At 41.9% G+C, this 22,644-nt stretch overlaps 1 protein-coding gene across 1 annotated transcript in view; it reads right to left on the bottom strand.

The window, feature by feature from the left end:
• Window positions 1-4,149: 4,149 nt before the first annotated feature.
• Window positions 4,150-22,644, bottom strand: part of LOC146639279 (EMILIN-1-A-like) — a 29,587-nt gene continuing 11,092 nt past the window's right edge. The window contains exons 2-14 of the mRNA XM_085358790.1: window positions 17,005-17,130; window positions 16,666-16,913; window positions 15,519-15,754; window positions 15,217-15,390; window positions 14,123-15,127; window positions 12,158-12,491; window positions 10,934-11,158; window positions 10,604-10,849; window positions 9,272-9,463; window positions 7,440-7,553; window positions 6,780-6,797; window positions 6,504-6,638; window positions 4,150-6,131 (exon numbers count right to left, since the gene is read on the bottom strand). Of these exons, the coding sequence (XP_085214916.1) occupies window positions 5,809-6,131; window positions 6,504-6,638; window positions 6,780-6,797; window positions 7,440-7,553; window positions 9,272-9,463; window positions 10,604-10,849; window positions 10,934-11,158; window positions 12,158-12,491; window positions 14,123-15,127; window positions 15,217-15,390; window positions 15,519-15,754; window positions 16,666-16,913; window positions 17,005-17,130 (3,376 nt within the window). The 3' untranslated portion in view covers window positions 4,150-5,808. The remainder of the gene's footprint in view (window positions 6,132-6,503; window positions 6,639-6,779; window positions 6,798-7,439; window positions 7,554-9,271; window positions 9,464-10,603; window positions 10,850-10,933; window positions 11,159-12,157; window positions 12,492-14,122; window positions 15,128-15,216; window positions 15,391-15,518; window positions 15,755-16,665; window positions 16,914-17,004; window positions 17,131-22,644) is intronic.

Here is a 22,644-nt window from a genome sequence, read left to right as displayed (position 1 = left end):
TCTTTGTTATTCTTCAGGAGAACTCTGACAGCACATCTGGAAACACCTGCCTGCAGCAGAAGTCTACCCATAAGACCCTGCTGAGTTTTGTTCTGTGCTGGGAACAAAGCTGCAGAGGACTACCACTCAAAGCACTTTTGACAACAACACAATGTACTGTGTTACTTCTTCTATTGCTATGACTACTGCTATTTTTGTAAATATCATCTGCAATTTTAACTGAAGCTTTCATTACCCAGGGGCAGCGTGTTACCAGTGCCGAAATAGTTTCCAAAGTGCACTGCTGTTGTTTTGATTCTTTTTTAGCCCTTTCCCATATTTCCTCAGGAAGCCTTGCCGTTAGGTTGTAAATAAAAATGTGATTTTAATGACTTGCCTTAAAGGCGGATTCATCTTGTGGTACAAATTACTGAATGACATGACCCCAGTTCAACCTCACTGGAAGTTTCTTCGGCACAAAACACAGATGGGTAGTTACAAATGTTTAATAATATCCCTTTTCTTTGAAGGTAACAATGTGATTATGATATGTTCGATTCTTTAATGTAATAACTGCAAACATTTGTGGTAATTTCTCTGTAATAACCAAGAATCAGGGCTATAACCTGTTCTAATACTACTAATACTAACCCTACTAATAGTAGTAAGTAATCCAAGAATCCAAGAGGTATAATGTTTAGTTGGTAACAATTTTAGGAATTTTTATATCTTAACCAAAAAATAGGGTTGTAAATTAGAAACCTTCATATAGAAAAAATGGTAATTGTATGCTAATTAAATAGTTTTTACTTCTGCAATGCACTGTCTGTGTAGGATCTCAGTAATCCCGGTCATGGCAGCCTTGAGATGTTAAAGAAAGAGGGCAGCTGGACTTCTTTAGGTTCTGGTCAACACTGAAGCTGACACTCCGTTTACAGAGGAAGGAACAGGTTTTGAATGTGTTTTAAGTAAATTCCCAACTGGGCCTTCATCAAATCAGTGAGGATTCTCAGGAAACAAGGTCAGACACCAACCTGGGAGAAACCGAATGACAAACAGAACAACACTGTCAAAAAAAGTTTTTCAGAGAAAGTTGAATTTTGTTGAATCCCGGAGGACTCCGACCCAGCGACGCCCTCAGACAGAAACTAAACAGCTCTACAGTGCAGCAAAGAGTCCTCGGGTCTCTACGCAGGAAAAACAAAAGGCACAAAATAGAAGAATCACCTCAACAGGACTCAGCTGTACATCTGCATCAGAAGGTCAAAGGTCACTCCTTTAAGGATGCTAGTGTTTACATTTTGGACCGAGAAGACAGATGGTTTGAAAGACGAGTAAAGGAGGCCATCTATATCTATTGTGAACGATCACCGTTGAACAGAGTGGGTGACTTAAGACAGCAGCTATCAGCCAGTCCGGAAATCTGTTCCCAGGAACTTCAACCCCGCTCAGGTGAACTCAACAGGTCACATATTTTAAAACAGAGGAATTTGTATATTTTAACATATATTACTGCTGTTTTTAATATCTTACTACACTGGTCACTTCATTATGTTTCTTTACACTATTGGAGGACCTGAACTAATTTTTATTCCAACCACAGAGTGAGACATTTCAGCCTCACGGTCTGCGCAGCATGCCAATGAATTACCAAACTGTGAGAATTAAAAACAGACACTGTAAAGATGCTGATCTGTGTATCTGGTATTCATGTGTTAGACTTGGATTCAATGCTGCATTTTTTCTAATGACAGCGCAGAAGCCAAACCTGCTGGGTTTTCAGAAATATAGACTGTGGATTTAATAGTTTTTTTAATGACAGAAGAAATTATTCATCAGTAGACGAGTGTGACAAATACCCACCAGAGAAGGACATTTCTAAACCCACTGAGGGAAAAAAGACTGCTGTGAAGAAGGTGGGAACCAGCGTATGGTGATATAAATATCTGCTGTCAGTTCCTCTGTGGGCTGTGGAGATGAACAGGTTACCGCTGTGAATCACATCATATTCAGTGACCAATGACGCTCAGATGAAGCTGTTCAACAAAGTGTTATTGATCTGCTGAGAGGTCAAAGATTCAAGGACAGGTGAAACATGTAACAGTGCGTGCTGTCCACACAGACTGTATATAAATAACGGGCACATCCTCCAAGGTCTCTCCAGGTGAAAAGTGAAGCTGCTACAAAACCTGCATTCTTTATAATGTGCAGCAGGGGGCGACTCCTCTGGTTGGAAAAACATTTCAGTTTCTAATTTTTCATCTTATTTAACGCAACATGACATTAATTTTTGGAAAATATGATCCTTTCCACACAGCTTCCTTAAGCCCAAACAGCTCCTCTTCTCTCCACCACTTCTCGTGCTCATGCTCACATACAGACAATCGGTTAGTTTCCAGGTTCAGAAGTACTCACAAGTTCAAATTGCAAGTAGCAGGGCGACTGACACTGATGGCTCAACGATCCAGCGACGAGTAGAGCCGGTCTGCCATCTTAAGTAGCACGCCAATCGTCCTAATCAGCGGCAGGTGTGCTGATCATCCCCAGGTGCGTGGGCCAGGGGAGAGCGAGAGAGAAAGAGAGAGCAGAAGCGAGAGAGGGGAAAAAACAAAACATAGCGTCTGACAGACGTCAGCTGGCGGGATGCGGGGATCATGACAATTATCCACATCTCTGTCTTTCTTTCACAGCGTTTATAACTCTGAGAATAACCAAAACTTACACAATGAACTTCATATTTTATTCAGGATGATCTGAAACAATGAAACCATCAGGAAGGTGTTTAGCCAGGAGTTGTTCTCTCATAGACTGATACTGGAAGTCTTTGTACAACCCCAGGTATCAGCCTCTGATGGCCTTTAAAACAAACACAGGTTTAAGACACATGTGGCCTTTACAGTTAGGAGCTGGACAATACACTCATCTTTTATACTTTATATGATTACAACTCATGACTCAGCCCCACTGTTGAACTGACTGCCATGTTCCTTCCTCACCAGTGGTTTACTGGATCCAGTGACACATAGATGTCCTTCTCAGGAACCGGGCCTGAGAGACTTACAGTATGTCACCCTACACAACCAAGGGTGAACAGATTCAGGGCTATGCACATACTCACAGAGCTGGGGTTACCTCCGCTAACAGCTACTGTTTTGAGGAGGACTTTCTCTACAGGAGGGGTCTCAAACTTAAGCGAGCAGCAGGCCACGGCCACTTTTGTCTTCAAGTAGTACAAAAAAACAAACAAACAAATGAGAAAACACCCACAAATATTTCTGAAAATGTAGTGTTTTGTTTAAATTTCAAATATTGTCTGACCTGACAAAATTAAAATGCAGACATAAGCGTACACATTAGTTTTTGACTCTCACTGAACTAACACAGCCAGTCCCTCAACATGTTTGTGCTCTCTGATCATGTTGCCATCATATTACATCATTTTTTGCTTTTTAAAGAACTTATTTTAACATTGCACTCAACAACAAACAAATTCTCCCTCACAAAAAAAGTAACTTCGACGGCCAAATTAAATTTCTTCAGGTCAAAATACGGGCCGCAAGTAGGGGTGACATGGGCTACAAGTGGCCCCCGGGCTGCGAGTTTGAGACCCCTGCTCTACAGTCTTCCTGGATGGGCATGTTTTACCAGTGCATCTGCCCATTTATGTTTTAGTCATCTTAAAAGCTTTATCAGAAATTAAGCATTGCTCACTAAACAACTGTTCAACCGAAGGTAACATAAACAAGCTTATTATATATACACTCCTCATAGCATTCTTCTATATATCAGCCATGTCTGCATAAGCAAACGATAAGAGCAAGAGACCAAAAAATATGTTATCCTAATGTAAACAATGATCTGTAATAAATGTCTGGTTCTTTCACTGCCACAAATACAAAGTACAGAACCAAATGTGGATTATACTCGTAATAAAATGCCGAATGAATTTATTTCCTTCTGTGTGTCGAAGAAAAAACAGATCGTGCATCTGTAAGAGTTTGCTTGGTTTCTGGGTTTTAAAGCAAACAATATCTGTCTGCTGACAGTTAATGCTGTTTACTGAAATAACATTTAGACTGCAGGACTCGTTAATAGTAATTCTTTATTTTTACAAGTGGTGTTACTCTCTTTACTTAAGTACAGTACAATGTGGTATTATTACTTAGTAAAGGATCAAAATATTTCTTCCACCACTGTGCTTTTATGGTATTTCTTGACAGTAAGAAAATACGGAGTATTTCCATCCTTTAACGTTTGTCCATAAATGTGAAATTCTGTGATAAATATTTGTTAGAACATAAAAATGACAATAAAAACAAGAAAAAGTGCTGTTTAATATAAAAACATTCACAATGTGAACTCATCTCAGTTTAAAAAGAAAATCCACACAGATTGAAAATAGATAAACATTCTGCTGTTAGAAAGCATCAGAGCAAAAAAGCTTTCTTTGGTTTTCTTTCATCGTATGTAAAGTCACAACGTCTCATGTTGCCATGACGACCACTGACCTGTGAGGGTAGGGCATTGGGGTGGCGATGGGATATATCCCACCATCAGTAATAACAGATATCCAAAGATTCACCAGTCACAGGCACAGCTGTACGGAAAAGTCTGAGCAGTTTGTTTCTCTGTAATTAAGAATTTTGCATGTTAAGAGGCTTATTTTCAGTCTTTGTTTTGTTCCTTTTAAGCACTAAATCTACCTGGTTGCAGCAATGAAAAATATATTTCAAAGAGCGTGCTAGAAAAATTTCCGTTTTCCACTTTCTGTTTTCGCCCCTCTTAAGGTAACAGCACGTATCCTTTCATTTTCTGGGGGATGACATTTTTCAATTTCCACTTAAAAATGATGAAGATCAAGAAAAAGAATCAACAGCACATCTGCTCAACAGAAAAGACGACGGAAACCTCCATCAGGGGGCAGGAGTGAAGGCTCATAAATCACTATTCAGCACTAAACATCATCCTCGTGGAAAACCTGACCCACCACCTGATTACATCTGTCAGCATCTAATGCCTGCAGAGCAACATCTGGACAAGACGGAGCGGTTGTGGCAGGAAGCGCTTCACAGGGGGAGTGGACTGAGTGGTGGGTACGAGTAACAGTGCATTAACATTTAAAGTCATGCTCATTTGCCCAGAAGGGGGCTTACATTTGATAAACATCCACTTTATCTCAACATCTACCGCTCTAATGATCGTTAACTGATATCTTTAATAGCATTTTTGTGACTTCACAAACTTTCTGTAGCACCGCCCTCAGTAAAAACTTTATGTGGCAGCCAATCATCTATAAATCATCAGAATGCTTGTTCACATTATTGCTGTAATGAGCTCTGCGGCCTATAGAGGGCACTAACAGCACGTTACACGGTTAAATCTGGAACTCTTCACCACATGCGTCGGTGTGTTTCCAGAGGCTTTCTAGTAGGAGGAAGCAGGTCTGGCAGGCATCAGCTTATCCTGGTTTACAGGGACGTCAGTTCTCACAGCGCTGCTCTGAGGTCAGACCATGTGACTACATCAGATCAGCTGACTGGGTTTATAGTAAATCCACTCTGGCATCCACATGAGAGGTGACGTAAAGCCTCCTCTGAAGAAAAAGTTTTCTGTGCAGTCTGTGTGATCTGTTAAAAACACGTTATACTGATGCTGAAATCAACCAGGAAGCTTCATCGAAAAATACTCTGTCATCAGTTCTCGATCACTCCCAAATTAGGAAGTGACATCATACTTTATGGACCCGTCTCCTGTGGGTTTGTCATGAATCTTAAACAGCGCTGTTCAGGTCCTCAGGCCTTTTTGTTCACAAAAAATCGATATAAATGCTCACTTGTCTTCATACAGCAGCATGCCGTTGAAGATGGTGAGCGGCTCCACAGAGTGAGCCAGTTTGCCCATCACCAGGTCGATGCACACCGTGTCCTGAGTCTGCAGAGGCAGAATGATGCTGAAGACGGCCAGAGAGCCCGGGTTAACTTTAGCCTCGGCCACGGGGTTGTTCTCCAGGCCCTCAGGCTGATAGCCTCCAGAGTCCACGCGGGCCATGCCGTAGTTCGACTTTGACAGGACTGCCTCGATCTTTTCGTTCCTGTGACCTGTCAGGACGGCGCTGAAGTAGTAATTTCCATCTACAGGTGCAGTGAAGATACCTGCAGGGAACCGGTTCACAGTATATTAAAGCAGAGATCAACCAGGAAATGTATGCATTAGTTTAATATGTAACAGGTTGTTTTTTTACATTCATTAAGCTGCAGATGGCTTCAGTTCTGATCAAAACTAGGAAACTGTTTCTAAACTGGAGTTCAGTGATCATCAAACAACATCCTAATTTTTGACCTTTAAATATATCACTTTACTTCAGTTATTACAAACAGGAAGTAAATATGGACATAAAATAACATCAAAGTAATTTATAGGTTAATTATCGACATCAACACAATGCCAGGAGAAGATTAGAGTCCGAACTCTTAACCCTGTGACTAGTGGACAACCTGCAGATGCAAGCCTCTGTTCGTGCTCACCTGTTCTCGGGTTGTAGAAATTTCCTTCGTTGACAAAGACCTTGTCAAAGACGATGGTTCCTGCTCTGTCCATGGGGGCAGTTAAAGCAGCAGAGAACGACAATTTGGGGATTTGAGCATCAGCGCCAGGAAGGCCTGAGAAGATACAAAGACACAGTGAGAAACACACACACACCGCTCTGCAGAGAGAAACAAACAAAAGCCAGATCACAGTGAAAATACTGCACACAACTGTTCTTCTACTTCAGCCGGTTTTTCTCTTAATTAAAGACGTACCTGTTTCCCCTTTGGGACCTGCAAGAAACCAGAGGACATGTTTAGTGGAATAATAAAAAGGTGCAACAATAAAACCCAAAGCAACCAGTTAACAGTGTGTTTAACTTCAAATAGAAGTGAGAAAGCAAACAACAGAAACATGTCGGCTGTTTGCTTTGCTGAAGATGAACATTCATCAGCCTCCAATGATGCCTCTGACTTCCTCAAGAATTTTCAGGTTACAGTAAAACAAATGTTACGTCCAAAATGCTGACTTTAACTAATTTTATCACAAGCAAATTGTCCGTGCAATTTTGAAACATAAGTACTTGATGGTAAATTTAAATTTACTTGATTGGTGCCCATTCAGTTTATACCAAACCCATTTTTCCTCATGATAATTTGTTTTTATAAATAAACATTTGATTTGAAAATTTTATTATTTTATATATTTCAGTTGCTTTTTGCTCAAAATTATTGCTTACTGTTTACTAAGGGTGAAAATCATTGTTTTTGAGTGTAGTGAGCTTTTAGCCTGTACTTTTAATGTGAAAAAACAAACAGGAAGTAGTGAAAAAAATATGATTTTAGGTATGTTAGCTGGCTTAGTAATAGCTTTACTCACGACTTTTAGTCTTCCTGTATATCACACACTCTATAAATGTAAAATATCCATCTCACCAGGTGGGCCAATTTCTCCTTGTGGTCCTGGAAATCCAGGTCCTGGGAGGCCAGGCAGCCCATTGAAGCCTCGTTCTCCTGGGTGTCCTTGAGGTCCAGGTGGGCCTGGTGGGCCTGTGCAATGACACAAACCTTCAGCTTTGTTGTAACATTTTAGTCATCCTGAGATCATAGACTTCTACTGGACTTGACTGGATATGAAGCCAACAGACTTTAAAATGTTAGAAAGCTTCGTTATATTCACCCAGTAATTCAAGCGCAATCATTCGTTACTGTTCATTAAGTTCACTGGAGAAAGGGAAGCTGAAGGGTTTAGTTTCAAAACAGTTTTTTACAGCTCACTTGGCATTAATATTTAATGACACGGAACAACAGACGACACACTGAAGACAAAATCTGCAGGTTTAGTTCAAGCTGTTGTTTGTTGGCTGCTGATGCATCATCAAACAGATCGACAGTGAAATAAAACAAGTTGCAAAGTGCAATAATAAAGTTCTACTGCTCTGTCTATAAAAGTAAAAATAAAAACCTCGCAGCCTCTTCCAACCTAGCAATCTTTCCTTCAAGGTCCTCTCCTTGAGCAGCCGTGCACCGCCTCCAACATGACTGCTATTTTTAGATTTCACAGCAACCCTTCAACCTGAATTTTATTTGGGGAAAAGAGGATGAAGCCATAGGCAAATAGGGTAGGTGGTGGGCAAAAGTCACTTTACCTTCTGCCTTCTTGCGCGCTACACAAAGTCAATTCACAACATTACAGATGAACTCTTCTTTGGAGGTTTCACTCTGGGGGATAAATTCATGCTGCACAAGTCCACGAATGTGAAGAAAGAAGCCAACAAAACAAGAGCACAGTCCTGGTGGATCTTCTTGTTAATATAAAGATTACAAGTATGCTCTCTAAATACGTTCAATGTGAAATTGCACTAGGAATGAGGTCAAAATGAGCCTTCAGGAGGAAAATTTAAAAATAGAAGCTGAGCAGGAAGCGGTCCAGAGGTGCAGAAAGAGGTGACCTTTGAAGGAAAAGATGCCACATTTAAGTTTTTATTTTTTCATACGTGGAGCTGTGGATACTATTATTCTTATTATTACTATTATTATTAGTTTTCACAATCCAGGCGCATATTCCAAGTGGAAACAGAGAACAACAAACAACATGTACATCTGACAAACTCTGGAGTTTCCTCTGGATCTGATGACATCACAAACTCCCTTTTAGCTTTGCAGTTAGTGAGTAAATCAAAAGAGCATTCAAACCTCTGCTGAGCAGTGCCGGGCCTAGAAAACAAAACACCATGAACATACTTTCTCACAGTTTTTTTCTTATGTGCGTTGTGTTTTTTTCTGAATCATTATTGTGAAACCCTCCAGTTTATTCTGAGTACTGCTTGATTCGTCCTGCAGAGGGCAGAAAGTTACTGAAAATGTTTACTGTACTTCAGGAACTTCATCAAACGTCTCTGATAAATATCTTTGCGCTTCATATTAATAACATAACTGAGCAGCTCATCCTGTACATTTACTTTCACATGTGGTAAACTGTAGTAAACACGGAGAAGCTTCACCTTTCATCAGTCTATCTATATTAGATATCCTTGTGAGGATTTCAGCACATCAGGATGTTAATAAATATCTAATCTAAGAGATCTAAGTCTGTCTGAGAGCACTGTTGTAATGATTGGTGGTCCCCAAGACAAAGTCAGTACATCAAGCCAATAAAAACCCTGCAACCCTCTTTTCATGTTATTCAGATCAGAGGGGAGCTGTGCTGAGAAATCACACTGTAGCTGAAAACCCCCCAAACAGAATCAGAGGAAGGAGCAGCTCACCCGTCAGGTCATGCTCTGACAAACCCTGCAGGTCTCGGGAGACCTGGTTCAAGCTCGAGTTCAGGTTCTTCACTCTGCTGTGGATGTCGTCCTGGCCGTTCTGGATAAAGTCCAGCAGACCTCCATGACGGATAACGGTGTCATTCAGACCAGAAACACACGTCCACAAACTCGAAACGTGTTTGTTCAGTCCTAAACACGGAAAACATCAAAACATCAAAATCAGCACGAGGAACATATGTTCGTCTTTCTCGTGTAACATGACACACTTGGTACGCGGCAGTACCCTCAACTTTTTCCTCACGTCATCCAGTTGAAGACGTCAGGACAGAAAAAACACAGTGAAAGATGTTTCTAGAGAAATGAGAAGCTCACTTTCTCTGAATTCCAGCTGAAGAACTCACTTTCTGACCACAGCAACACAGCTGGAGCACAGCTGCATCAGCTGTCGGTCCGCAGCACGATTGGAGTTTTGATTTGCACATATTGGGCACTGTAGTGTCCCAGTAAGGACACGGTGCCAGCCCGGTGTTGTAAATATATCCTGCAACATGTAAGTACATAGAGTGTACACAAAGATGAACTACTGTTACATCCATCTGGTTTATTATGTTTAGCAAAAAGTAGTTACTTTAATTAGTGGAAGTGATAACTAGCAGACAGGTAAACATTCTAGCTGACCTGCAACTCAGAGTAGTATCTATACCAGGGAAAGATGGAGTAAACATCCTTTCTAACAGATGCACGGGTTAGAAAAAACCCAACATAATCTCCTCTTCCTGAATTATTGTCCTGCTTATTCACAATGCAAGTCTACATGGAAAAACAATTTCTCATGAACGATGAAACTGTTTTTATTTTTCCTTGATTGATTTCTTTTTATACCCGATTTCAATATGTTCTCCATGTTGAATCATCTGAACCTCAGTGAGGCACGGAGACACCGGCACACATGTTGTGTTTGTTACCAGCTCAAATACAAATTTGCATGTCCAAGATGAAAACACATGATAGGCTTTTTAAAGGAAGAGTAAACATAGTAGTAAACATTGGGGCGATCGTGGCTCAAGAGTTGGCAGTTTGTCTTGTAATCGGAAGGTTGCCGGTTCGAGCCCCGGGTCGGACAGTCTTGGTCGTTGTGTCCTTGGGCAAGACACTTCACCTGCCGCCTACTGGTGATGACCAGAGATGGCGTCAGTCTGCCCCAGGGCAGCTGTGGCTACAACTGTAGCTTGAATGAATAGTGGAAGTGTAAAGTGCTTTGAGGGTCTCGAAAAGCGCTATATAAATGCAATCCATTATTATAGACACGACCATCAAAATGAACCATACCTTCCTTGATTTTGAGGATGGAGTCAGAGACCCCATCCAGTCGTCCGCAAACTCCCTCCAGCTTCGACAGCCTCTTCTCAAGCCCGTCTCCAGACCTCTTACAGTCTCCCATCTCAAGCACTGTACTCTCAAATCGCCGAATGTCCCTGTCCATCTTATCCAGACGATTCCGGTTGTCTTCGATGTGCTCTGTCAGCTCCTGCTGGACTTTGTCTATCTCAGAGATGATCTTATCCTTAGTATTTCCTGTCAGGATTTAGAGGGTGACAGAGTGAACACTAGCTGGAGGCATTTAATGCAAAGCTATGTTTGTTCCTGAGCTCGGCTCACCGAGGTCCGTGATGACGCTGTCGTGTTTCTGCACCGTGTGCTCCAGACCCTTCAGGGTGTCGTTGATGGAGCTGAAGGTGAGGATGACATTGGACAGTTCGCCCTGCAGCGTTTTCAGGTGGTTATTGTTGATGCCTTCATTCACGCTATGGCCATCTAAAGGCTTCGCAGGATCCAGCGGTCCACTGTTGTCATCTGTGCCACCAGGTCTAGCATGATCAACACCTATTGGGGATTGAATTTGCCTATGAATTATGTGTTCAAGTGGTAAAAACAAAAATATCTATTTAATTAAACTTTGCTTTACAGGATTTTTTTCCCCTTAAAATATGTTGATGCTTGAAAAAATCAGTATCAGAAATGACTGTATTTTGGTCAGGTAGCACTCAGGAGCTCACTATCAGCTCATCACAGCAGCTCCACCATCAGAGCGAACCATGCAAATAACATGTCTTCAGACGCAAATAAAAGAGGCTACTAATGCAGGACACCCTGGTGCATAACTGCAGTTCAACACGTTGAAATAAGAAGACGCATTTCATCTTTGTAGATTATTCAAATGCAGATGATTCGACATAGCTGAATCCTCTTAATTCATCTTTTATTTACTTAGCTGTAGTTTTCACACTGAAACAGCAGTGCTTGGCCACATACTGAAAAGACTCCAGAATATTCCTTCTGCAGACTCATCTCTGCGGTCACAGGATTATGAATACGGGGTGGAAATCAATTTTTGGATATGACTGTGCTGTAGACAGTTTCAAGATGCAGTGCTAAAAATCACAGCGGGGGATAAATGTTTATATTTTTATATCTCCACCAGGGATAGAAATAATTTAACATAGGGACAGAAATGTAGTGAGGAAAATGCCCCATTCCACCCAGCAAATCCCTGAGTATTACATCAGAAGAAACTTTGAGCAGACATAATAGACCAATACAAGCTGTTCATGGACATCCTGTTAGAGCTCTGTCTGCCCTGTGTGAAAAACAGACAATTAAAACTGCCCACAGGATTCTCCAAGATCCCTCACATATTTTACATTCTGTGTTCGAGTGGCTCCCATCTGTGTCCAGGATTTAGGACACAGAGAAAGAGAGGCAATTTTGTCCCTACAGCGGTCCAGACTCTGAACTCTGACCCTTTCCTGCCCCAGTATTACATCCCTACCAGTTCTACCAGGAGATGAGGTTAAGTTAAAAAAAACAAAAAACAGATCTGACCTGTGGTCATGTCCGGGTTGCTCTTGCATTGGTTGGTGCACCTCCTGACATCATCCCTCAGAACACTGACTTCACTCTGCAGGACTGAGCACATCTGGAAGCAGCTGTCTCCCTCTGAATCCAGTCTGTTCTGGATTCTGTTGATGTGGTTCTGAATATTGGATAGCGCATTCTGGGAATAATTCTTCATCTTCTGCAGCTCTTCCTCCACCTTCCCGCACAGCTCGCAGTCCTCGCCCAGCATCTCCACCACTGTCACGATTCGGTTAAAGTGTTCTCCGTGATCACCGGTCAGGGCTTTGATTTTACCGACGTCATCGGTCAGGTCCAAAACCTGGTTATTGATTTAAATATTAACAAATGAGATGACTGCATAGTCACAAAATCTGAGCTTCTTTGACACAAAAGTCAGTTTATAATCCACACATCACAGTTTTAATTTAAGTGCGTTGATTAATATTACAAACTTTGCGAAATAAGATAAAGGTGAAGATAAAAAACATCCAACCAAGCAGCAACTTTTAGGAATAAAAAAAACCCACAAAATAAAATCTGCCAAAAAACTGCAGTTCCTCAGAATGGCCACTGGAGGCAATGTTAAAATTCCCAACTCTACAGCAGAAAAACATGTCTACAGCCCAGTTTAATAAATCCGGTCGTTAAGTCTGACGTCACTAGCCGTGTCTGGGCCTAAACTCCGCTGCAGGTCCATATATCAAACGATCACTATGGCATTAATGAGAGTTGAAAAACTGTCTAAAGTCTTTTATCTTTAATAAAATGATCAGCGTTCTGCTCTACCAGGTGTAACAATTGAGTTTAACATCCAGGCATCCATGAAAACGGAATTTATGACATTTAACGGAGTTAGAAGTTAGCAGGGAGTTAGCTCGCTAGCTTCTATCTAAATACAATATAGCATGTCCTGACTGCGGGGTTTTGGAAACAAATTAAAACGTACATCTCTGTTATCACTTCCAACATAAATGAAGACAGAAAACTAAACAGCAGTGACGTTTGTAGGGTTACTGAAGTTTGGCTAGCTGGTATATAATGATGTGCTACGTGACCGCTAGCGACACAGCTATGTTAGCATAATATAAACAAGCTAACTTTTTTTCCACTCGATAAAAGTTAACGTGAGTGTTCTCGGTGGTCAGGAACAAATGTAATCGCATGGCAGGATGCTGTAAAAGGACCAAACTTCAGCCAGGAGAACAACTGAGATAATCCATCCACAATACGAGGTTAGTCATTCCTATACTGCTGCATGGGATGGGCTGTAGTTACATCCTAAGGTTTTAAAAACTGAGCTTAAATAAATGATTAGCGGTAATAAAAGCCGAGGGAGGTCAACAGTGATCACTGACTGTTTTAGGAGCTTTTTGAGATTAAATAGAAGAAAATACAACACATTAAACATGTTAACAACACAAAAGCCATATTAAACGCAGACTACTTTAGGCCTGGAAGTAGGATTCGTCACGTCATCACTTAACGACCGGATAGTGTCAGTCTATACAGCTAGCTTACTTCTTCGTAACATCTCTGTGGGGTCTTTTTTTAATGAATAACCCCTTTAAAGTTTAAAGTTATACAGCATTTTGGGTGGGACCACTTCAACTAGCACAGAAATGCTAACAGAGGTGACCGTGAAAGCTAGCTGTCTGCTAAACTTCATGTCAGCTAATTGAGGTCACTAAACCCACCCTCTCAATCCTGTTCGAGCTGTTGGTGCCTTTTGGAGCTTTTAAAATAACATTATTTTGAATAATAAGACTTTCAGTTGCACATCAAGAGTCTTTGAGTTATTGTGAAAAATGATTTTCTTTGGCTCAGGAGTCCAATCTAGTCGATGCGCTATAATGTTAAGGTGTTTATACAGAGGACATTTATTTGAACATGCAAGGAATTCTTAATCTGTCCTGTAATTATTTGTTGTGCTGAGCCAGATGTATGACTCACCTTGTCATACAGAGAGTCTCCGGACATCGACAGGTCTTTGAGTTGAGTGTTGAAATGTCGAATCTGATCCTCGTTAGCCACCACTCTCCACTCCAGAGACTTCTTGGTTGAATTGTCTCTTTCTCCTCCCGTTCCCGGTAATCCTCCCCCGGTACCTCCCCAGCGTCCTCCTCCCCCTGTACTTCCTCCTCCTCCTCCTCCGGCTCCCCACGTCCCACCTCCATCCCCTCTGTTACCCCCCTCTTTTCCTTCTCCTGTTGATCCACCCCCTCCTGCTCCCCAACTTCCACCTCCATATCCCCCGTCACCTCTCCCTCTTCCTTCTCCTCCTCCTCCTTGTTCAGACGCTACACAGCCACACTTCTCCAGCCTCCAGTTCATTTGGGAGGTGGTGTTTTCTAGTTTCGACAGCCGCTTGTCATGATCACGTATGCTGTTCTTGACCTGCTCCACGTCCAGCTCCACGTCTGCGATCCTGTCGGCCTGGTCATCAAACCGCTCCAGAAACACGGACCTCAGCTCGTCCAGTTCTCTGTGGAAGTAGTCTTTCACGTCGTTCTCCAAGTATGAGCAGCTCTCTTCGGTTTTCTGCATAGTGCTGTTGACCCGTCGCTCCAGATCCTTCAATCGGTTGTTCAGGCGTTCCTCTGTTATCATGGCATCCCTACCATGCCCGCCAGTTTCACCACCAACAGGTAACCCTTGTCCTCTGGACCCAGTGTTTTCGCTGCTACTGGTGCCACCTTGTCCGCTGAGCTCCCTGTCCAGGCGGTTCTGCAGAATATCAAAGTTCTCAGAGGCCGTGCTGATCTTGCGTTCAGCATCAGTTACGCGATCTTGGAGGTCACTGATGATGTCGCAACATCCCTGTGAACGCACTACGTCCCGCCGCAGCCCGTCCAGGCTCTGCCGATACTGGACGTCCATGGCGTTCATCTGCTTCTCCAGAGCTCGAATCCTCTCACGGTCCTGCTGCTGCTGTTTGCGCAGATCCTCCACACCGGCCTGAAAACATCCAGCAGTGAATTTAATCTTACTGAAAAACACCGGCTAGAAAGATTTTGGAATATCGGCTTATTAAAGTTGTCTGATACCTGGCAGGAGGAGCAGGACAGCGACACTCTCCTCTCCAGCTCGCTCAGGATCTCCTCCTTCAGTGAGTTCAGCCGTCCTTCACTTAACGATCCTCCAGACACACCTCCCTCCAACTCATTACCTTTCCCGTTCACCAGGTGGTTGTTGATGCTGACCAGGGTTTTATCGTGAGCCTGTTGAAGGTGAAACAGTTTCTGATTAAAACACCAGCACAGACACAAACAGCATAACACATCTTTTCCTGTTTTAGCTTCTTTACTCAGTCCACATAACCTCCCAGTAAAGCTGAAAACCAGCTCACCTGTGTGCGGTTGTCCAGCTGGTCCAGTTTGGTCTGAATGCTGTGAATCGTCTCTTTAATCTCGGGCTGAGCGGCATCCGCAGGGTTTCTCCCTCCTGAGCTTCCTCCACCAAGTCCATTCCTGCCGCCCTCCTCCTGTAAGCGCTCATTCATGGTGCTCATGGTGGACTGAAGGTCCTGGAGATTTTTTGTAAGACTGCGGATCTTCTCCTCCAGCTGTCTCATCTTCTCGTTGTCTGCTCGTTAAGGAAAGAAATGAAGCGGTTACAGAAACTCTTAATAAAATAAAAGAGTTTCTCTTTTATTTCCATTTTTATCATTCTTTAGAATAGACAGAATCCTGTCACGGCACCAAGAGACACTTTCAGTCATAGTTTTTATTTCACACATTAAACAAACAGCTGCTGAGAATTTCCAGCAGTAGCTTCCTGACAGCAGTCAACACTGTCACACACAACCAGCTGCTTCTTTTACACAAATGCAAGCTTTGGTTGCTTTCACACTTCTCACATCTCTTGGAAAAAGATGCTTCTGCATGAAGATATCATATCATAAGTCTTTTACTGACTAATTAGATGATGGTGTTTCACTGGCAAAGCTAGTGCCCCTGTTTGAAAAACAAAGGAGACATGTGGTCAGCACTATGTTACTGAGAACCGAGCTCCATTTTCTCCTTTTTGCGAGCAGCTTTTAGCCGTTTGGTTGAATAGTGATTGATTTACGAAGTGAACTGGCTCTCACCAGAAGAAGTGAGCAAAGGCTGCAGATTAGTTTTGATCGACTAATATCAGATGCTACTGTTTGCTGCAGCTTGCTGATGATTACTGAGATGACAGCAAAGAGAGAAAATAAAGAACGATTCAGTGCACGATTGAGTTCCTGCTTCAGCTCTGGTTTTTATTGAGTCCATCTGGGTCTGGTGTCGAATGTTAAGCCGTGTTAGATCCTAAGAACAGGGAGAATCTCACTGGGAATTCTCATAAAAGGAATCTCCGCTGGTTTTTAAAGTGTCTACATTCAGTCCCATCTCATGGTGCAGCAGATGGACTGAGGATGTGCGTCTTTGTCTTCATGCACTCCAGCCACAGCTTTTCTTTAAACTGCCGAACTTCATGTGAATAAAAGAACAAAATGAAAATCCACTCACCCGCGTTTCCTCCAGACTGTCCAGATCCAGAACTGCCTCCCCCATAACTATGCCCTCCTCCACCTTGTCCACTGGTCGTCCCCCCTCCCTGTCCGGGCTGAGGTCTGGTGGTGGATATCTGAGTCCCTCCTCCACCAACTGGACCAATGTTGCAGTCTGCTCCACTGTAACCATGGCAACACTTCCAGTCCATCTCTGTCACCATTTTGTAGGCGACTTTGTAGCGCGGCCTCATGTAGGTCCGATAACTGCAGAGAACCAGGACGAGCACAAACTGATGACTCTGATTCACACACTATGTGTGTGTGTGTGTGAGTGTGTGTGAGAGTGTGTACTCACACCACCACCCGGCTGCACTGTCCACTCCCCCAGCTGCAGGGATGATAATCAGGCTTCACGTAGGTTTCAACTCCATCCTCAACCACACAACTCACCGTCTTTGTGACCACAAACGCACACCAGTTCCTGTTAGACACACAAATATAACAGTAGAATCACAAAATGAGACAATCCCAACAATCAGGACGGAATACAAAACTCAGGAGTGAGAAGACAAAAGTCAGTGACATGCAGTAGTGGATGTAACATGAGTAGAGATGGAGAAAAGCTCAGTGAATCATGATAAGTCCCTCAGCAGCCTGAGCCTATAGCAGGATAAGGGAGGGTTCAGTATCACCCGATCCAGCCCCGACTATAAGCTTTATCAAAAAGATCTTAAAGCAGAGATGTCTGTCTCCTGAACCCAAACTGGGAGCTGGTCCCACAGGAGAGGAGCCTGATCTCTGTTTTACTTCTGGAAACTCTAGAAACCAAAACGAAGCTCGCACTCTGAGAGTGAAGTGCTGTGACATCCTTAAGACCTCACAGCACATAACACAGTGTTACACTTTCATACATAAATGCTATGTTTAACAGTAAACCCACAAGCAGAATCTTAATAGAGCTTTGTAAAGGAGGTACTACACGTAATATTTACCCATGATTTGGGCAACCGTTAATGAAGCAAAATCTTACAGCCAACATGAGCGATGCAACATCAAAAGCATAAAAATAACATGCACTCCCTTGAAATACCGTTATCATAAAATAAAATAAAGGGAAACGTTCCTAAATGTCATAGTTTAGAGAACTCAAGTCAGACATAGAACAAAAGGTGAGCCTTTAATTCAGACTGAACACAAAGTAACAAAGTCCAAAATTTGAAACCATCAAAAATCCCCAAACCAACAACAGCAGATATGCTGACGAGCAGAAGAAAGGACTGTGTAAAAGCAGAGGGCTGATTCGGCGACTGGAGACCGGAGGCACAGCTCAACACAGAAAAATCAGGCAGAGCAAGGAAGTAAAACCAACACAGGAAACAGACGATAACTAACCTTTAAAGTTAAACTGGGATCCAAAAGTCACACACTATACACGGAAATGAGAAGATTCACATAAAACATGAAAACAGAGACAAGAGAACGCTGGAGGACGAAGACACAGAAAGATAAGACAACGAGAGAGGAACAGATAGGGAAGACTGAAGACACAAACCAGAAGCTGGTAATCAAAACGCCACAGAAACTCAAATAACACAACGAGAACTAAAGCTCAAAATTATTAGAATGATAATGAAACAAAACAGGAATCGCAAAGTCTAGAAGACATTAATTAAAAACTACAATTTCATGCTGGAGGGTTTGTGAATCCAAACAGAAACCAAAACCACCGCGACAGTAATGTGACGATCAGATAATCAGTTTTTGGCTTCTTTAAGTTCAACTTAAAATGTTAGTTTGAGTAATAGGTGAATATTTTCTTGACCAAATTCTTTCAGCTAACAAACTCAAATATCTCTTAATAATATTTCTATATATTTCTGCAATATTTCTTACAGATAGTGTTGGATAAGATGCTGGTGATGATCAGATAAATTAAGTGATGATATTTGATGTTTAAATTGTGTGCATTCCCCCAAAAGCATAAAAGTATTTTCATATATTTTATATCCAAGCATATGATAAAAGAATAGTTTCTCTTGAAGCTGTGTACACTTGCCACTCACACACACACACACACACACACACACACACACACACACACACACACACACACACACACACACACACACTGGTTTATATCAAGCAGGTCTCTGTAACCTCACGTCTTTACAAGTGTGTCTTTAAAACTGAGACATGTTTCAGGGGGCAGAGTGGGTTGCCCACTAATCACAGGGTTGGCAGTTTAAACCCAATCTAGCCCAACCACATGCATGGCAGCTCCGCCACCATGACTATGGGAGCAAATGGGTGAAAGAGAAAAACCTTGAAAAACTGTTAACTTCACACTGATGGCGTATGTAAACGGACAACATTTAAAAAGTGCAAACATAATGAACCATAAAAGGAAAACTTTCCAATCACTTTCCTGTGGTAACTTCATTCATACTTCAAATATACCCTGTGACCTCTTACTGTTTGAGCTACAGAGGAGTTTTTGATATATTACGTTGCCTTATTCGACTATACTTTGATGTTAATGTTCTCATTGCACCGCTGAGGGTGGATTACTTTTTATGTTTCTGAAGGAACCTTTTTTTAAAGTTTTTTTTCACTTGGTCAGCTGCAGCATAGAGGCTTAACCACAAACATCTGTTTAAGGTCGAGCGAGGTCAGCACTGAGCATGTGCAGATGTTTCTTGATGGTTGTGGTGCAGCACGGTAGCAGACTATTCTAAAACAAACTATCTTTAAACCTGCACACTGAGTAACCTGTGAAGCGTCTCGTTTTTTTCCAGCACGGCTGACTTCCCACTGTTTAAGGACTTTTATTATGAAAATACAGCTTTCTCCCATAGATCCATTTATTTTGAAGGCTACGGTTGACTCTGCGGTCTGCATTCTTGGCCATCTCGGCTGATTGAAAACATGTGAAGCGAAGCTGAAAAACCATCAAATGAAAATGTGAGTGCTGCCGCTCAAACACCTGCAGACCCTCTGAAGAATATAAACACGCCGGATCGCTTTCTGTCTGTTTCTGTTCCCATGCGGGTTATAAGTCAAACATCCTGCCCGGCATCTGACAGCTTCAGTCATCGAATCCAGTGACACGCTCATTGTTCACATGGCATTGTGGGTAAAATCTCATGACAAGTTAAGCGCGTGGTGCTGATGTCATTAGCGTGTGATGGCGATGAGTTTCCATCCGTCTCGTTCATGTCGGATCAGCAGCAGAAAGACTCGCTGTGTTGTGTGTTTGCGTGTAATTAGGTTGAATTGTTGTCTCTGGAATCCAGAACGATGAGCAGAAACAATCATCTCATGAACCATAATCATGCTGTTTCACTGCTGAGGTTGCATTCGTTGAAATATTTGGAGGACATAAGGAGGGGGCTCAATATACACCAAATATATAAAAAGTAACGCAAAGTGCTTTAAATGCAAAGCAAGCAGGTCTGTATGTCAGTGAACTGAGATGTAGTCATAATCATAATGAGATATCCAAATGTAAAGAGGGATAAACAGAATACATTCTGATCAGTTTAATGTGTAATTTAAATATTCTATCATTCATTCAGTGTAACTACGAGAAAGAAATGACCTCCACCTTCACCATACGAGGTGCAATGAAAGAGCCGAATGACTCCACCCGCGAGAGCAGAAAGCTAAACAGATCCTTCGAGGTCGCCTCTTTGAGCACCTCCTTTGTGCTGCTGTTTTTGGATTGCTCACTTGCACATACTTGCAGCTTTGTGGTTTTGCTACGGACCCAAACTTGCACAGTTTTGGTTTTGCTTTGATTTCTCTTTTGATGACAGTTGTTGAAAAGCCCCACAATGTGGTTCCGGGCTTCTTTGTTATTCTTGCCTTGAGATTTGGACACAGATGGTGACAGTGTCATTGCAGCAAGACTTTCCACTGTATTGTTCTTACTAAGCACCGGTGTGGAAGTCTGTATTTCCATCTCCATCCCATTTCTGAGCTAAAAAGCTATCCTGGAGCTGAGTGTAGGTAAAATCAGGCATTTTTCTCTGACGCTATCTCACATTACAGGTTAAACATATCAATCCATTTCAATAAATCCTATCTAGTTCCTTCAACTTATCTCTCCTTCGTGGAATAATATTGCAAAGACCTCCAAATTTTCAAACAATGAAGTTGAAGGTGTTCAACTTCAACTTCATCCAACAAATTATTCAAATGAGATGCTTCTCCCACTGAAAACGCTACGTCCAGATGAACAGAATCAACCTTTGGGAGTACAAAGAGATTCATTCATTTTAACCAGATCTCCAATACCACCTCCACTTTAGGCCTGCCACCTGTCCAGTTTCCTATTTTGTCTTTTGAGGCCAAACTGCACACCATATTGAAATATGCCAGGTGTTGGTGAGGAAAAAAACTATTTTGTGCTGTGAAATTTTGTTACCTTTGGAATTTTTCATAGACAACTAAAGAAACAGGCTGTGACAGGCTGCTAGCTGTTTGTTTTCAGTTCATCACTTGAGTTAGAAGCCCCATTTTTAAGTGGCTTAACTAACAAACAAACAAAACAAAAAGTTCACTGAAAACGGTAACGTACAAGGACGGGACTGTAAATGAGCGAAAAGGCAGCCAGTGCCCAAAGAAAAACTTTGAAAGGTGTCAGGAAAGGCAGGAAAGGAATTGCTAAAGAAACTAAATATAAAGGACTTTTGCAGAAACCTGCTGAGGGGAAGCTAAGTCATATCAGCTCAGCTATTATGTTACAGCAGTGCAAACTGTGTCGCTCTGCCCAATGAATTTACATGTCTTCAGTTGGTGATTGTGTATAAATGCATATTCATGCTTGACCTTAATCTGATGCTAAGTCTTGAAGTCTTCATTCCTGGAATTGCAGCTATAGAAGATAAGATTTTAAGCACTGATTAGGTGACAAAAAGTTAGTTATCTTCACGTCTTATTGAGCAGGATGTGAGACAGTATCAGACCTGTGTGACAACAATGTGAAGCTTTGAAAGTTTCAATGTATGCAGGCTAATGCCTTTCTTATGCTAGAAAGCGGAGCGCTGATTGAAGTCGACGGCATCCGGTTGATTCATGTTGTATGTGAGCGTGCACAGAGGTGGAGAGTTAACAGATAGCGCTCTCACAGATGGTGGTTATCTGAGTGCCGTTTTAGGATTTGTTGAGCCAGCCAAGTTTGGCTATGTCAAACTTTCCTTAAGAACCAGTCTCAACACACAAAAGCACCAAACTTACAGACAAGTCCTCGGTAGATGAACATATTGCTAAAACAAAAAAACGTGGAAGCTCTCTGAACCCTGGCCAGCAAAAATGGGCTGTTATGTAATTCTAAAAATATGTGTTTATTTTCTTATTTACACTTCTGTATTTGTACAACATTATTAATTAGTGTATGGGAACACAACAGATGGTGCATGTCTATCTGATTCACTGTTAAAGAATTCTGGCGAGAATAAATAAACCACATCAGTAAGAAAGACAGTCATCTTCTTAAATGTCAAATCTGAGACACTGTTTAACATTGTGGTTTACAATAACAAGATCCTGATGGTGAATATTATTGCAGTGAGATTCTATCAGCAGATATAAGTTCACAGAGGGCATTTAAATAAATGTTACACAGCAGAAGTCTGTATGAATGCGTTTTACTGAAAGTTTGAGTTGCAAACATACTCATATATCAATCTTAAATCGGACGAAAGGGAATTCGAGTCACTTGGGGAATGATAAAACACAGCTTCCCTTGTTTGGACATTTTCAAGTTGAAATTAAAAAACATTGTACATACAGACAAAAACACCAGACAAACTGTTAACCCCCCACCCACAATAAAACAACATGTAATGTTAAAGGCATGAGTGACGCCAGCACACAAACCCAACCCAAACTAAATATTTCCTGCACGTCTACAGTCGACTCAGAGATCCAACTGTATTTAAATATTGCAAAGATGAATAAAGCTTCAGATTTCTCACTGCACAGAATATTCTCA

The sequence above is a fragment of the Diplotaxodon limnothrissa genome, linkage group LG1, assembly GCF_057381915.1.
Source record: "Diplotaxodon limnothrissa isolate DT_005_m linkage group LG1, D_limnothrissa_male_GT1.1, whole genome shotgun sequence".
In the NCBI taxonomy this organism is placed as follows: domain Eukaryota; kingdom Metazoa; phylum Chordata; class Actinopteri; order Cichliformes; family Cichlidae; genus Diplotaxodon; species Diplotaxodon limnothrissa.
Note: the sequence above shows the minus strand (reverse complement) of the source record. Positions and strands in the feature narration are given on the sequence as shown.